Source organism: Pseudonaja textilis, chromosome 3 (assembly GCF_049901715.1).
Source record: "Pseudonaja textilis isolate UNSWEBS1 chromosome 3, rPseTex1.2, whole genome shotgun sequence".
Lineage (NCBI taxonomy): Eukaryota > Metazoa > Chordata > Lepidosauria > Squamata > Elapidae > Pseudonaja > Pseudonaja textilis.
The window spans coordinates 46,893,826-46,909,570 of NC_141992.1; the positions used below are offsets into that span (position 1 = coordinate 46,893,826).

The window sequence follows — 15,745 nt, forward strand, 5'->3', positions numbered from 1 at the left end:
TCTTTGTTATCCAGTTACAGGATCAAGTTCTGTGTTCATTTTTAATAAAGAAGCTCTTTTTAGTGAGGCGCTCCATGTGAACAAAGTCTGTATTCTGAATATTTATATAAAATATATTTTTGAAGACCCTACAGCGGTCTTTTCATTAGATTTCAGACTAGATTGAATATAGTGCAGAATTTCTAGAAACCAACACATCTCTTAAAAAAGGTGGAGGAAAAGTAAGCAAGATTATATATGCTGATGCTTAGAACAGACTTATCCATGCTTACTTACTATATTCAAAAGTAACCCAAGATAGTTGGTTTTCTAAGACATCGGTCATTGCTGCGTGGCAGAGCACTTGTTTTTCATGCATAAGATCCATGTCATCTCCTGACTAAATGGAAAAATCTTGCCTGAAACTAGCAAGTTGCTACCCATCACCCATGGCCTATTTCTGCATAGCCTAAGAAGCTTCTCCTACCGTGACACCTGGCCTATTAGTTGTTAGGTGTCTTCCTGTACTTTACCTTTCTGGTGAGACTTTCATACAAAGAAGCAAGCATCTCTGCTTCACTTGGGTTCACTTAATCCCAACATTCTCACTCAAGACTCTGCAGATTCATCAAACCACAGGTAGAAAAAGGAGATGGTCAGTAGAAATTCAAGAATTAATTAGAATGAATTAATGAGACATTTGAAGAGTTAGCCAATTATGTTAGCTGAACTGGGAAATCATAGTAGGCTTTACCCAACTTCTCAGAATAATAAATTGTGTCTATATTTGAGACTCTAAAGGAAGGGTCTTCAAACTTGGCAAGTTTAAGACTTGTGGACTTCAACTCCCAGAATTCCTGAGCTAACATGACTGGAGAAGGAATTCTGGGAGTTGAAGTCCACAAGTCATAAAGCTGTCAAGTTTGAAGACCCCTGCTTCAAATCTGAAGTAAATCCTGAATCTCCAGGATTCTTATCCATTGAATGTGACAAGCTCCTATCAGCAGGATGGGTTGATTTAATTCAAAGGAATGCAATTCATCACTGGAAAATGGTCTGAATTAAACAATTGTACTAAGACAGCTTTCTTCTTTCTTACCCTCATATTTCCTCAAGGGATTTGGATTTGAAATGGTTGATATAAGCATTGAAATAATTTGCTTGCAGGTAAATATGAAATCATATGGATATTGAGCATAGACCAAGTAACCTCTGTCCTGTCCCAGAATGTCTGTTGGGGTGGTGCTATAATCCTTACTTCTCCAGAAGGAGCTCTGCTGGCAGTAGAGGGATGCCATGGATCTCCCTAGAAGTATAATTGAACTATCAGAGCTTGTTTGTTTGTCAGGCAGTGGAGTTATCTCCATTTCAGCATCAATCAATCAAGGCACACAGGGCAAGGATTGCTCTGCCTGCTGTTTTCAATGATCAAAGTTAAATACCAAATGGATAAGGAGCCAAATAATAATAGATACATTGTGTAGCTTACTGTCTCATATATATAATAATGTCTGTTCTTCAAAGCCTATTTCTCTTGTCCTTAGTTGCTTTTCTAGGTAAAAGAATGAACTAGCTTAGGTTGTTTGACAAAGAGCTTTTGATTCAAATATAAACAAAGATGAAGACATGTAGACTTAACATCTTTACATCTATACTTTTTTAAATTGAACATGTTAATATTGATATTCTTTAAAGAAATCAGATTTAACTATAACAAATCAGATTTTAAAAATTACTTTCCTTGTCAGTATGGCACTGATTTCTTCAAAGAAGCTGTAGCTAATGCCCAGTGTCTTTAGCTTGGTTGTACAGTATGTCTCTTCAGCCCAGCATTAGTCATGATTACTGAGGAGGATGGAGTTGTAATGGGAGAGCAAAGGGGAGTGGGTCAGATACTCTCTGTCAGTTTTCTAAGGTATTAGCTGGATACATTTTGTAGATCCAGAGAACAGGAACCCTTTCTGAGTAGCTATATTTTTTCTTCATGTCATTAGGATAATTTCCTTTAATTTCATGGATCTCCTTTTTCAACTCCTAAAAGATTATTTACTTAAGCTCATTGTCTACTCCACTGGTTTGCATTTGATCAAAGAGGAAGGGTGTTTATTCACATGGACAATTAAGAACAAAATTATTGTTAGACATTTTAGGTTTTCTATTAAATAAAAGTTAACTATTGCCATCATTCATTCCTATATTAGTCATGCATGTATGCACCCATCCACTCCTAGAGATCTCTGGAATTCCTCTTGATTTCAGATCACCAATAAGATCAGGTCCAGGGTCTGATCCTGATTCCACTCTGCTCCTATACATGTGCAGAAAACTCAATAGAGCCACAACTGATTTATTTAACGGTAATGAAGTTTCAGAAGGAAAAGGTTATAACATCCTTCTCAACTCAGCCTCTACACTCATTCTTTCCATCTGAATTACATAACTGTTCTGGTCAGTATGGTGAATGAAAATATATTTGTTGCCGGTACTTTGAATCAGGCCACCAATTCTGCTTGAAGGATATGTGCACAATGCCATAAGCATCAAACTGTATTAGGAGCTTGAGCTTCTACATGGAAGAAGAACCCCAAATCATCTGTGAAACCAATATCCTGTATTCTATGACTGGACTGTGGAATGCCTTCCATCCTGCTCTTTGAAGTTCACCAACACTAAGAAGATAGGTCAATTATCTCTTTGAGTCATGCAGGATGGCATTTGCTTCTGGGTTTGAGAGTGTTAATTCTTCACTTACCCAACCACTTCCCTCCTGTGTGCTAATAATGTCCCATGCTTCTTTCACAACTGGGCAGCAAGAGTGATCCAGGGAAAGAAAAGAGAAAGAAATTTTATCATGGTTTAGACAATGGCTGTATCCTGGCAATTTATCTGCCAGCTCCTGGAAGGAAAGCTATCTCACTTTCATAGCATGACCAATTTCCTCTTGGAAAGAAGAGGATCCTGTTTGACACCAGTTCAGCACTCAAAATCATGCTGAAGTTATTCTTAGTATAAGGAAATGATGCAACAAGGAATTTATCCCCTTGAAGGAAGCTGGATTTCCGTCCACGGGTATTATCTAAGCTCTTTTGTGCACTTCATTGAGCCAATTTGCTGCATGCATGTTTAGCTGAAAAGATGGTTACAAAGAGCATTTCGTGTCAGCAGGTCACAAGGTCTTCAGCTTGATGGGATTTACTTTCAGTATTCGTTCATTAACCATCTGGCCTGTCCAGCACTTTGGACTGTTGATCTTGACGTTGGTCCAGTCTGCTTCATAGATAGGGAGCTATCGTTTTACAAAAGTCCTTAGATACTTAGCCAATCTTCATTTATGACTTGGGGAACAATAACATTTACCTGACTTTTTTTTTTTTTCAAGGCAGTTTACTGGTATAAATTTAAATAAAAATAATTTTGAGTATTTTTAAAAGATTATTTCTTGTAATAGAAAGTATTTTTTCTTCCGTAGGGAACAATGTTCAAAAATGGTGTGTGTATCTCTCCCCCCGCCCCCGCCCCGGCACTTACAACTTGAGTTATTGAAGTCCAGACCACAGCTAAAGAGACCATCACCTCATTCTGGATATGCAGAAAGGGATTCAGTTCCTTAAAGTTTTAAGAGCATTGCTTGAAATTCACTGAAGCTTCTAATTTACAATATTGATTCTTCCTAATTTTAGGATCTATATTTGTCACTGAACAAATTTGATACTAGCTGCATCTGTGGCAGTTGTTCTGCCTTCCCCCTCCTCAGCTTGATGTGGTAATATGCTGTTTTTCAACTGAAGGATGACTTTTTCCACAAAACAACAGTAAAGATGCAGTGTAAGAATTTCTCTGAGTCATGTGCAAACTGAGAAGATTAAACCTGAATAAACCAATAAGGCTTCTGTGACCTTATGCTTGAAAAACCAAAGTCACTTTTGTTTCCCCCATGGCAATATTAAATGAAAGTTAATATTGATACTCGAGCTAATTGAAACTTGATTCTTACTTAAGGAAAAGACTGATAACAATTTCAGGCAGTCAAATTGCCTTTAAATCCTAGGTCTTGTATTTTGGAAACCACAGTTAATACAAGCTGAGGAATTATGTACAGAAAAAGGAGCAGGGACATTTAGGAAGTGCAAAACCAGGACATGCCTCAGAGAAGAGAAGGTTTTTAGAAGAGCCGTGTATGTTTCCCAGCAGTTGCCTACAAGCAAGTGTTTGTTGCAACAACACCAACAACAAAAAAAGAAGGTTCCTAATTGTGATCGCTATTGAAAGGTTCTTGGAAAGTAATTCTTACTTGGAATGCACATTCTTGGAAAGTTACTATCAGAGTGGGACGTTCATGACTTGGAGATCATATCATCTTAACTTGTATAGGCTGCTTGTAGTGTGTCTTAGAATTGCAGTCCTGGCTGCCGTTTTTGCTTATTGGCATACAAATAATGCATCTATAGAATTCAAAAATTACTGTCTGAAACTGCCTGAAAAAGTAAGGAAAGGTGAGGGAACAGGAATTAAAGGAAAAGCTGATCAGACTTAGAAGTTAATATATGGATGGTGACAGATGAAGAAAAATAAAGAATTCTGATAACAGTAAGAGAAGAAGAAAGAAAATGGCACCCTTCCGCTAGAATGGGGAGTTTATTGGAAATGTTTCCATAGCATTTGGCAAATAAACAGTATATACATCAGTACTTCTCAAACTTGGCAACTTTAAGATTTGTATTTCAACTGGTAGAATTCTATAGTATGATTGCATAATTAAAATTACCAAATTTGAGAAGTACTTATACATGTTCTTTGCTTAGAAAAGGATGTATTCAATTGGGCCTGACTACACAGGAGAATGAAGACATAATTGGCAGGTGTAGGCCCTGTATTGCTCTTTCCTCTGGTGTTTGTATGAGAGGACAAAGGCTGCACTCATCAGGTGCAATGACAGAAGGGTTGCATGCCCAAACTGCCAAGAAGCACAGTACAGGTATTCCTCAGATTGTGACCACAATTGGATCAGAATTTCTGTTGCTCAGCAAGGCAGTTGTTAAAGTAGTTTCACCCAATTTTACAGCATTTTTTTTTTGTCAGAATTGCTTTGCGAATCACTGGTTGTTAAGTGAATCGCATAGTCATTAAACAGATTAAGCTTCCTCCATTGACTTGCTGGTCAGAGGCTGGCTTAGAAGGTAGAAAATGATGATCCCATGACCCAAGATGCTGCACCACCATAAATACATGGCAGTTGCCAAGCATGCAAACTTTGATCACTTGACTGTAGGGATGCTGTGGCCGTCACAAGTGCAAGGATCATTCATAAGTGGCCTTTTTCAGTAGCATTGTAGCTTTGAACAGTTGCTAAATAAATGGTTGTGAGTCAAGGACTACCTGTATGCAGATTCCAAGGAGCAATAATCTTTTGCTGGGATCTTGAGGAAAAGGACAGTAAGCCTCATGGATTTGCCTTTTTTTTTTCTTGTGTGATTTTTTTAAAAAAATGATTCCCCTGTTTTGCTAGCATAATCCCCTCTCCCTTCCCTCTTTAGGACTGGGAATATTTGGTCTTAGAGAAGCTGAAATGGGACCTGGTGATGGTAATAGCAAACGACTTCCTGGATCACATTCTTCATCGGCTGTCGCTTCCTCAGCATAAGGTGCATTTGGTAAAGAAACACGCCCAGACCTTCATTGCATTGTGCGCCACAGGTATGTTTGTGTTTAAAAGGGTGAGACTCTCTGGAAGGGAGAAGCAGCTTAATTTATAAACTTCGAAAAGAGAGACTTTGTTTAATTGATAGCTGTAGCAAACTGGTTTCTTTCTTCAAAGAGGCCATGGATTCCCACATTGATTGAAGCCTGGTATCTGCCTCTGGAAAGCAAGGATGGTGAATATTCGGGTTTACGTGTGCCATTATCTGTAAAAATGAAATATGACATATTAATTCCAAAATGACAGTTTACATGATAAGGACAAATTTAGTTCTAGAGGTGAGTTCACAGAAGCATTTGGCAATTGGGTTCCATGGCAGAGGTTTTTTTAAAAAAAACAAAACCTGAGCTCAGTTTACTCTGTCTAGCCATTTTAAAAGCAACTTTACTAGTCTGTTGAAGAATATAACCTCTAGTTCTCTCCTGTCACCAGAAAGATACATCATATTGATCATTTGAACTGGGCATTAGGTCATTCCTGAATTCTTGTACAGTCTTAGTGTCAGAGTGCCAATTAACAAACTCCAAGCCAACAACCAACTCTGACACTTAGAGGGAATCTTTTTCACATTAGCTACTTGTATATTTTCAGGGAGAGCTCCTGTCTTCTTCCAGGAAGAAACATTTTTGCTTATTGTAACATGCTATCAAAAAGAAATAGCTATGTAACCTTATAGATTATTCTTAGGTTGGTTAATAAAATGTCTTACTGACCATTTGTGTGTGTGTGTGTCAAAGTAGTGTGGAAAGCTGCCAATCAGTTCCAGTTTCATTCCAGTTTTTGGTGACTTTGGAGTAAATAGAAGACCTTTTAGGCAATAATGGTTTCCTTATTCTGTAGCTGGCAGATTAATCAAATATAGTGTCTAATATGCAGTAGCATTGACTGTTAAAATACTGAAGATTGAGGATGATGATTTAGAAGCTGGGATTTTATCAAATGTATGCTCCCTCCTGACTCCTGTAAATATGCTGATAATAATTTTGTTGCAAAATGATTTAAATAAGCTAAGAGTATGCTCTTTTTCAGTTTGGGAGGCATTTTAAAATTATGAAAGTGCGTCGTGGTTGGTCACAGCTTGCAAAATACTAATATTTATGAGATTGCTCCTGCCACTATCTCCATATGTCCCTTCCTCATAATACTGTCTGGTTATCCGAGGTTATCTTCGCGTTTTAATGGGGCAAAAGAAGAGCCTTCTTTATGGAAAAAGCAGCCCACCATTTTATTTTCTAAACATCCTGTTGAGGCTTCATAATAAAAGCAATAGCACTTAGATTTATACACCACTCCATAGTGCTTTATAGCACACAATCAACATATTGCCCTCCAAAATCAGGGTCCCTTTTTTTACCAACTCCAGAAGGATGGAAGGCTGAGTCAACTTTGAACAGGCTCTAGGTTATGGGCAGAGTTTGCTGCAATAGTGCATTCTAACCACTGCCACAATAACAGCAGTAGTAGTTGTAATTGGTACCATTTCCAAGAATTTTACAAAATACATCAAGAAATTATAGCTTCCTGCAATAACACCAGTGGAACTGCAAAACAATGTGCTACTCGAAATATCACACATTTTAAGAAGATACTTGGTTGATACCTAGGATGCTGGCAGCAACCCGTATCAACCATTAGCATCAATCAGTGATATTTGTGATACAATTTTAAATGTTCAGTTGACTGAGTTTCATGTTTAATGAATAAAAGAGATATAATAAGAGTTACGTAAGAATTTTTAATTGTTACTCTTATAAAACGCATCTTCTCATTTTTTAATTAGTTAATTAATGTACCCTACCTATTCCCATTAGAAGACAATGAACTTTGTGAATTCCAGGAGAGGTACTGTGAATATGTTGGTGGCAATAGGTCCCCATATCAATTGCTTCTATAAGTTTCTTTCTTACTTAAAAATTAGTGTCCAATTCTGCATAGCTGAAATTTTGAAATGAGCTATCTGATCAGGAATAAGGCAGAGTTTAAATACTCTAAATAATGTTCGAAGAGCTAAGATGTTCTATTCTTTTCTGAAACTTGAAACCCTAACCTGTGCTGCTTAGTTTTAATTTGGTTGGTCTTCTATCTTAAAGTATCTGCTTAAGCTTTCTTTGTGGACATTTCTCCTTGATGAATGAAATAATGAATGAATTCATTCTTCTTCCTCCTCTCTTCTTTATTTGTAGAGTACACCTTTGCTATGTATCCACCATCCATGATTGCTACAGGTTGCATTGGAGCAGCAGTCCATGGCCTCACTACCTCATCTGACCATTTTTCTGGCGAGGCACTTACTGAGCTGCTTGCTAGCATTACTGGCACAGAGGTGGTGAGTGTCTTGCTTGGAGGCAACAGCATGCAAAATGGGAACTGGAGTTTTGCTAGCATTTTGTTTCTTGAGTCAAGGAAAACTACTGTGGTTTCTTCCCTTTGCATTCCAAACTGGTTCTTATTTATAAGATGTCCAGAAAATCTGGTATTAACAGATGGCATTTAGCATCTTTTTCAGAAGCCACCAGGCTGTCAAATCATTTCTTAAGCCTCTATTTGATGATTAGAGACATCTGCCTCTTTTCAAAAGTTTCTGGTGACAAAGCTTTTGAGCTGCCAAATCTTAAGCTGATGATCCAATATTACAGCAACAGCAACCTAGATAGCAAAGACTCAAGTAGTCAAATCCCAAGTTTCTTTTGGTTAATCAAAACATCTAACAACAATAGCAGAAGAAAAATAGAATAATCAAATCTCAAATCAATCTATAGACCATAAAATTAGCCACATTAAACCAAGTAGGACTGTCTTTTTAGGAATGTGATAGATGGAGAAAACATCTAGGCAAATAAGAACTCTTTCAAAAGTCATTTTGAATGATGATACTTACATTGCTACACAAACAAGAGAAAACGTGCACGAACCAGGACTGAAACTTGGTTTATTTCTGTCTAAGGAATCTCTTGTGCTTATGACAGTAGAGTTGCAATTCAGAGAATTAAGGGGAGATTGGGACAATATGCTGAAGAAAACAAAACCCATATTTTCTTGTTAAAATCTTATTGGTAGATTCATTCATCTATTATTTTCACTCTTTAGTTTAAAGCAAACTCCTCAGAATTCAATAGGATTTGTTGTGAATTACAGTATTGCCCAAATCTGGATTAAACATACTTCATTCAATGAGATATGTTTGAAGTATGGAAGTAGAATTCATAAATTCCCACCTTTCCAACATATCTGTGTAAAAACAATTCTAAAACATTAAAATTACAAAAGATTATAATAACCCACCCCACCCCAACACACACAGTTTTTTGTTAATTGTGCAACTAATGGGCTACATAGGGATAGAATTATCTAATTTGGGTCTGATTTCTTTACCCTGCATGGAACAAACGTTCATTTAGAATTATCTTTAAAAATTCCTGTATTTGTTGCAATATTTAAGGCATAGGTCCTCTTTACAGCTTTTTCCTATTGGATTGCTCATTGTGCCATCTTTTTATTAAAATAGAATCTTAAGAGCAGGCGAATAAGTTCCTTTGATCATGTGTTCTGCTTAGATTTTGGACATTGTAGACCTTCCAGCTTTTCCTGGCTATCCTATCTGTCAATATTATACAAGCCATTATGCTAAGTTTTCTACAGTCTTTCATCTACCACAGGAGCTGTTTGTTTATTTATTAAATTTCTATGCCACCCATTTCACTGATAGTGATTTTGGGCAGCTGTTCAAAAGTTATGTTTGGAAGCCTAAAATAAAGGCCTGTCTGGAAGAGCTGATGCATTATGAGAAGCCACAGATGAAAGGAGAAATGTTGGAGCCTAATTCAGCAAAGCAGAAACATCTAACTAGTTGTTTCAGATTCTTGTTCTCACAGCTCTGGAAAAGTTGCCATTAATTTTATACATACAGTGTATAAACCACCCACTTGCCCCTGGCATTTTAGAGATTATTTGATTTGGGAAAAGATGTTATATGCAGCCACTGACTGCCACATGTGATTATATTATTAATGTGGCTGAGTCTTGTTTCAGCTGCGGCTCAATGCAGAAAGCCTGTCACCTCCAGAAATGGAGGACAGTAGGGCCTTTCTTTGCCTGGTCAATGCAAAGATTACATGGTTGTCCCTGGAAGACATCTGCTGTCCTGGCAGGCTTCCTCTCCTTGCTCTGCATCCTTGGATTCCCAAGCCAGTGTTGCTTTTTCACTGTTAAGCCAAAACAGTTGTGACTCTGTAGTATTCAGTGGGGTTCCTATACAAATTGGCTGTTCTCTGAAACCCAACTGCTTTTTCTTGTTGTATTGTGGCAGCTTCTGACCTACCACTGAGTTCATGATTGCTGGATATTTGCAGGTGGTTCTTCCATTGATTATTTACCTGTTGCTCCAGATTAGTTATTTCTTCTTTTCTTTTGCACACTGGGTGGTCTTTGAAAAGCAGAAATTTATCCAAACAGATAGATGTTGGAGATTAGGTTGGTGAATGAGGAAAGGCTTGGAATTGGCTTAATGTCTATTTATATGGGTCAGTGTAGGATTCTTGCCACAGGCAAACATGGAGTCTAGAGAAGTACACTTCAGGTGGCATTCCAGAGCCCTCCCGGGCTGCCTTCTCAGGTCGCCAGGAAAAGCAAATTTGACATTCTGAATACTCTGTTACATGGCTCAAAGCAATAGGGGAAGCAGGAGCTGGTGAATTGTGCCTGTCTTGTAGATCTAGTAGTAAATTGCATGACAACCATGAAGTGAAGAACATGTTTGGTAAGGTTTTTGGCTTTTTGCCCCATGCTTTCTAAACTGTCCAAGGCCAGCTGCTTGCAAGCTGCTCTGTGAATGAGAGTCTGGAAATCAAGTTTGAATGCTGAACCTATGAGGAGACTTGATGGAAAGAGTAAAGGACAGGTGGGAAATGGATAGAGGATTACAAGAGATGAACACCTCATAAAGAAAAGAAGTGAGAATTTCAAGGGCCCGTGCTGTAATTAGTTCTTACCTGAATTGGAATGCCCTATTTTATCTTGTCAATTGGGTTTTTTCTACTGTCCAGTGCTTTTTAGTTTTTTCCACACTTTTTGTATTTTTTGAGCTTTTGTCTTTTAACTGAAGCTTGTAAGATACTGTAAAAAAGCTGGTATTTCTCTTGCCCTATTTTATATTCTTACTAAGCTTCAGCTGAGGATTTAGTGAGTAGAGGCACCAAGCAGAGATTTGAATTATTTCCAGTTGTTTTGTTTTATTGAACTTTTCTGTTGGTTGAAAATAGCCTTTAAACCTGCTTTTTGCATTTATAGTGAATCTTGAGTGCTGAGATTTAAAAAGAGATGGACATACATTTTTCTTATTTTTGAATGATATAATCAGGAACAAGTTTTAAAATTTTGAGACATTTCCATTATTTTCACATACTTGGTTTTTAGATTGTATAAAAATAGAAACAAGAAGACATATTCAAAAACAACAGGTTAGCATTTGGAGGACCTATACATCCCTTTCAGCTTTCACGCCTGGCCATCCACTCCCAATTGCATTTAATTCTTAGAATATATAGATGTTTTTGAATGGTCATGTTTTTAAATAACAGTCCCAAATTATGAGAATCTAGGACACATTTTACAAGGAACAGATGCTTGATCCATTTAACTCTATATTGCTGCACACTGATTGGCAAATAGGATTTCAGATCAGTTTTTAAAACATATCCTCCAAAATACCAGATATTGCCGGTTTTCTGGCAAGGGATCTGGTAAGGCCAAAATATGAGGAAAATAGAAGCTACAATTATTGTTGCAATGTTCTATTTGAGTATCACTGAAGTTCTTTCAGACTTGTGTGAGAATATCTTGAAGTAGTACTGAAGCAGCATAGGATATTTGAGATTTAAGCATTAGGCACAAAGGACCAATGCCCAACTGTGGCTGCTGCTGCCTCACACAAATCCCTTCTAGTCCCCTCAATCCCTACAGGAGTAAATTAAAAAAAACACAAATAGAGGGTCTTCCTTCATGCAAATTCTCCCTCTGCTTCAGCATTCCTTGCCTTTATGTATACTGAGAGTGTTTACACCAAGACAAATTTCTTGTGTGTCTAATCACACTTGACCAATAAAGCCATTCTATTCTATTCTATTCTATTCTATTCTATTCTATTCTATTCTATTCTATTCTATTCTATTCTATTCTATTCTATTTGTGGGAGTGGGGTTGTTATTTCAGTCCATTTATTATTTTCTCTGGAAATAGATTTTGTTTTGTCACTACTTGATGTTTGACCAACTGAAAGTATATAGCTTATTTTTCAGTTCACTGGCAATGCTGGGCTCTGGCTTATATAACTGAAATAGGAATAATTATTTCCTACAGAGAATTGTGTTCAGGTTTGATCATTAGAATTTTGTCTGTTGGACCTAGAAGTAGAAAACTACAACAATCCCTTTCTCTCAGAGAAGAAACTTACCATGAGAAGTCCAACATTCTATATTCTATAATCAATCCTTCCTGTATTTCCTTATCATCTGCTTGCAAGCTGGCCAAATGATTTAGGGTGGGCTTTACTTAGCTTTTGTTGTGTGTTAAAAATGGTTTTAGAGGCAACATTTACTGGAAATGTCTTCTGAGGGAAAGAGCTTGGGTGTTGCTATATTTACTTGCCACATCCTCTCAGATTCTAAGAACCATCAGAGGATTCTTTGTAAGATTGTATACATTACATGACAGGATCCTGCAAAGTTAGCAGCCTCAAGGAGCCTGTTGAGGATCCACTCAAACCCCTAAGAGCTGCAGAAAATCATTGTGTTTTAGGCTACAGCAAGAAGATGATCCTTCGTCTTTATAACAGATGATGCAGCGAGCTATAGGGCTTACCACTGTGATTCATTGCAGAACTGAAGGGGTTTCCTTGTTTCCCTGAGAAAAATTGTTGCTGCATATAGGCCCTCCCAAATTGAAGGTCAAAATTTTCCCTTGCATTAAGATAAATGCAGTAACAGTAGTCTCTGGAGAACATAGTCAGAGGCAGTCTAGCACGTTCGAATTCTTGGTAGGAGGGAACTATTGAATGTTTCAAATACTTCTCACTAGATAGCTTACCAGTAATGTATATTTCTAGTAGTTTTTCCTTTCCAATCCTGTGCAAGACATACTTCAATGCAAGTGTGTCTTTTATGCAAACGTTGTAGAAATGAGTTGCAGGCTCTTTTTGGCATGATTTCCTTAGACATTTCCCAGTACACCAGGAAATACTTCTTTGAGGGAAATAAATTAATGTCCACATACATAAACAATTAGCAAATATTTAACTGTAATCATGCTGAATTCTTGTAATTCTACTTTTGCAATTTTTGATGTGTTCCTCAGCTGTACGAAGGCCAAAATAGAAGAACAGCACCACTCCAACATTCTTTGTTCACCGTTACAAGAATCAGACTTGATCCACTTGGAGTGACCTTACTTCAGATGATAAAACCATGAATGGCCTTAGGTGGCCCTATGTTGCCAATTTCTAAACAGATCTCTAGGTGCATTTATTTGTCCCTGATAGTAACTTTTAACAAATCAGTAATTGATTGTGCTTCTCCCTTGGAACTTTCCAATGACAGCGTATCTAACATGAATGCTTCAAATATTTGGTGGTGCTGAAAAAAGGCATGAAGGGTGCAAAATGTGGACATGAACAATTCTTCTTTGTTCCTCTCTTCCCTTTTAGGACTGCTTGAAAGCTTGCCAGGAGCAGATTGAAGCTGCCTTAGCTGATAACCTGAAACGAATATCTCAACCTCAGCAAGAATATAGCCCCTCCAAGAATGCAACTTACCTGGAGAGCCAGGAAGTCAGCTTGACCAGCACACCCACGGATGTCACAGACGTCAACCTGTAACAAGTCCTCTTGGTGACCACCACCCAGTTCTCAGAGTGAAAAGGGCCCCTGGAACATTCTGCCATCACTCATTAACTGAGGGAATTTCCCCACTAGATACCATATTTCTAATAAGACTGGGTTGTAGTGGACTTGGGTGGGACTCTTGCAGTAGGACCGTTTGCGTTGCTAGCCTGGGTTTCCAAGGATCAGGAGAGCCTTCTGGGGTAATTGAACCAAACTTAGACTTGGGAAGGATGAGTGAGCATAGCATCAGTTCAAAACATTCATCAGTTTGGGTCGCTTGATTGGTGGGGCACTGCTGATATACTGCTACTTTATCTCAATCTTCGCCACATGCCTATTGCATGTGAGTCAAGGGAGAGAATGCACTTTTCATTGCCTGAATCACCTTCACCTTCCATAACGACTTGTCGACGTTCACCTGAAACTTCCTTGGCTAAAGCTGTTTTGCTCAGGCTGCCATTGGTAGGCATTATAAGAGCCCAAACAATATAGAGTATAGCACTGGAATCCCTTTCCAGCTTCACTCAGTGCCAAGGATGTCTTAATTCTTTGAACATCTAGAGTAGCACGATCCTTGAGCCCTTCATTTGAGAATGAGTGGGGGGTGTGCTTGCTTTTTGTAGGTGCTTATAAAGGTGCTGCTTGCCATAGTAAAAATGTGGGGAGGCCTGAAGGGTTAAATTTTACTTGCACCTGGTTGCCTTTGCTTATTCTTGTGAGATCTATGAGCTGCTTTATTTATTGTAAGAATTAAATCATGTAAAACTGCAGAATTAAGGAACATTAGCAGTCCGGTCTTGCCAAATAAAATAGTGCCTTAATAGTCTTTCCTCATTCTCCTTCATACCTCTGGGTTGCTTACTTTGATTAGCCATTGCAGAAGTCATTCAGATTCAGAGTACACCCAACACTTGCTGCTATACTTGTATGTAAAATCCTTCTTGTCTATACTGCCAAAACCCTATTAAAAGGCAGGCAGGAGAACTGCATGCAAAGGATGTATGGAGTGGGAGTAAGTACAAAACTATCTAATGCAATTGCCTGCTTTTGTAAGGGGGATAAAAGATGAAAAATGTTCCCCTAAAAGTTTACAATATGATGAGCTACAGACTGCACCGGTGTTGAGGATTACATCCATGATTGTTCAGGAAAAATGTGTTGGGTTGTTTCCCCCCCTAAATGCTGCTTTTATGAAAGATCACTTTGAGAATTATTAAGCATAGGTGGACTATAGTGATGGGAGCAAACGTTGCGTTTGAGTTCTAGTGGTAGGTCCATTCTTCGGCCCTCTAGCTTTACAAGAATAGCAGTTGGAAGGGACCTTGGAGGTCTTGTAGTCCAGCTCCCTGCTTGAGCAGGAAACCCTATAGTATTTCAAACAAATCCCAATCTCTCCAGTGTTGGGAGCACCCACAGCTTGGGAGGCAAATCATTCCATTGATTGTTCTATCAAGAAATTTCTTAGTTTTAGGTTGGTTCTCTCCTCAATTAGTTTCCATCCTGTTTCTTGTCCTGCCTTCAGGTGCTTTGAAGAATAGGTTGACACAAACTGATGCATAGGCATCTCCAGTGGGGAGAAGAGGCAAGTGACAAAAAGTATGTGGTGACACAGGTATGAAAGGGAAGAACTTGAGATTATGTAGTCATGACATCTTTTACCATTTTGGCATTGTCATGATTGTGAATGAACTCAAACACCACATATTTACCAAAAAAAGGCTTTTTAAGTTTTTTTTAATTTCCCCTTTCCCTATGCTTAGCCAGGTTATGTCATAAAGTGCCATCAACACTTTTGATTAATGGAAGTCTGTATCCATTAGAACTTCATACAAGTTTGGAAATGAGAACAATGCATTTTAGGTATATATAGATATATATGTTTGACAATATAATATTCACTGTCACTTGAAATTCTGTTGTTAGGACAATTTTGGTATTTTACCATATTGCAATAAAATATTCTTGAAACTGGCTCATTCTTGCTGTCTTTCCTGGGTATGCATAAAATACAATTTTAAAAGAATTGATCTACAATGTGATTTGACGACATCTAAAGAAGGGTGTCTGTTCCACGGTATTATTAAAAATACAAGCGGTTCTTGGTTTGTCTCTTTCAAGAACTTCATGGATAAAAACTATTCCAATAGTGCACATTTTTCAGCTATGGCAGCTAAATCCAGCAATTAGATGGTAAA

General features: G+C 38.0%; 1 protein-coding gene across 2 annotated transcripts in view; it reads left to right on the forward strand.

The window, feature by feature from the left end:
• CCND3 (cyclin D3) overlaps positions 1-15,522 on the forward strand; it is a 76,595-nt gene extending 61,073 nt beyond the window's left edge. For both annotated transcript variants that reach the window (XM_087929518.1, XM_026715604.2), the window contains 3 exons: positions 5,514-5,673; positions 7,861-8,003; positions 13,374-15,522. In XM_087929518.1, the coding sequence (XP_087785644.1) occupies positions 5,514-5,673; positions 7,861-8,003; positions 13,374-13,544 (474 nt within the window). In that variant the 3' untranslated portion in view covers positions 13,545-15,522. The remainder of the gene's footprint in view (positions 1-5,513; positions 5,674-7,860; positions 8,004-13,373) is intronic.
• The last annotated feature ends 223 nt before the right edge of the window (positions 15,523-15,745 follow it).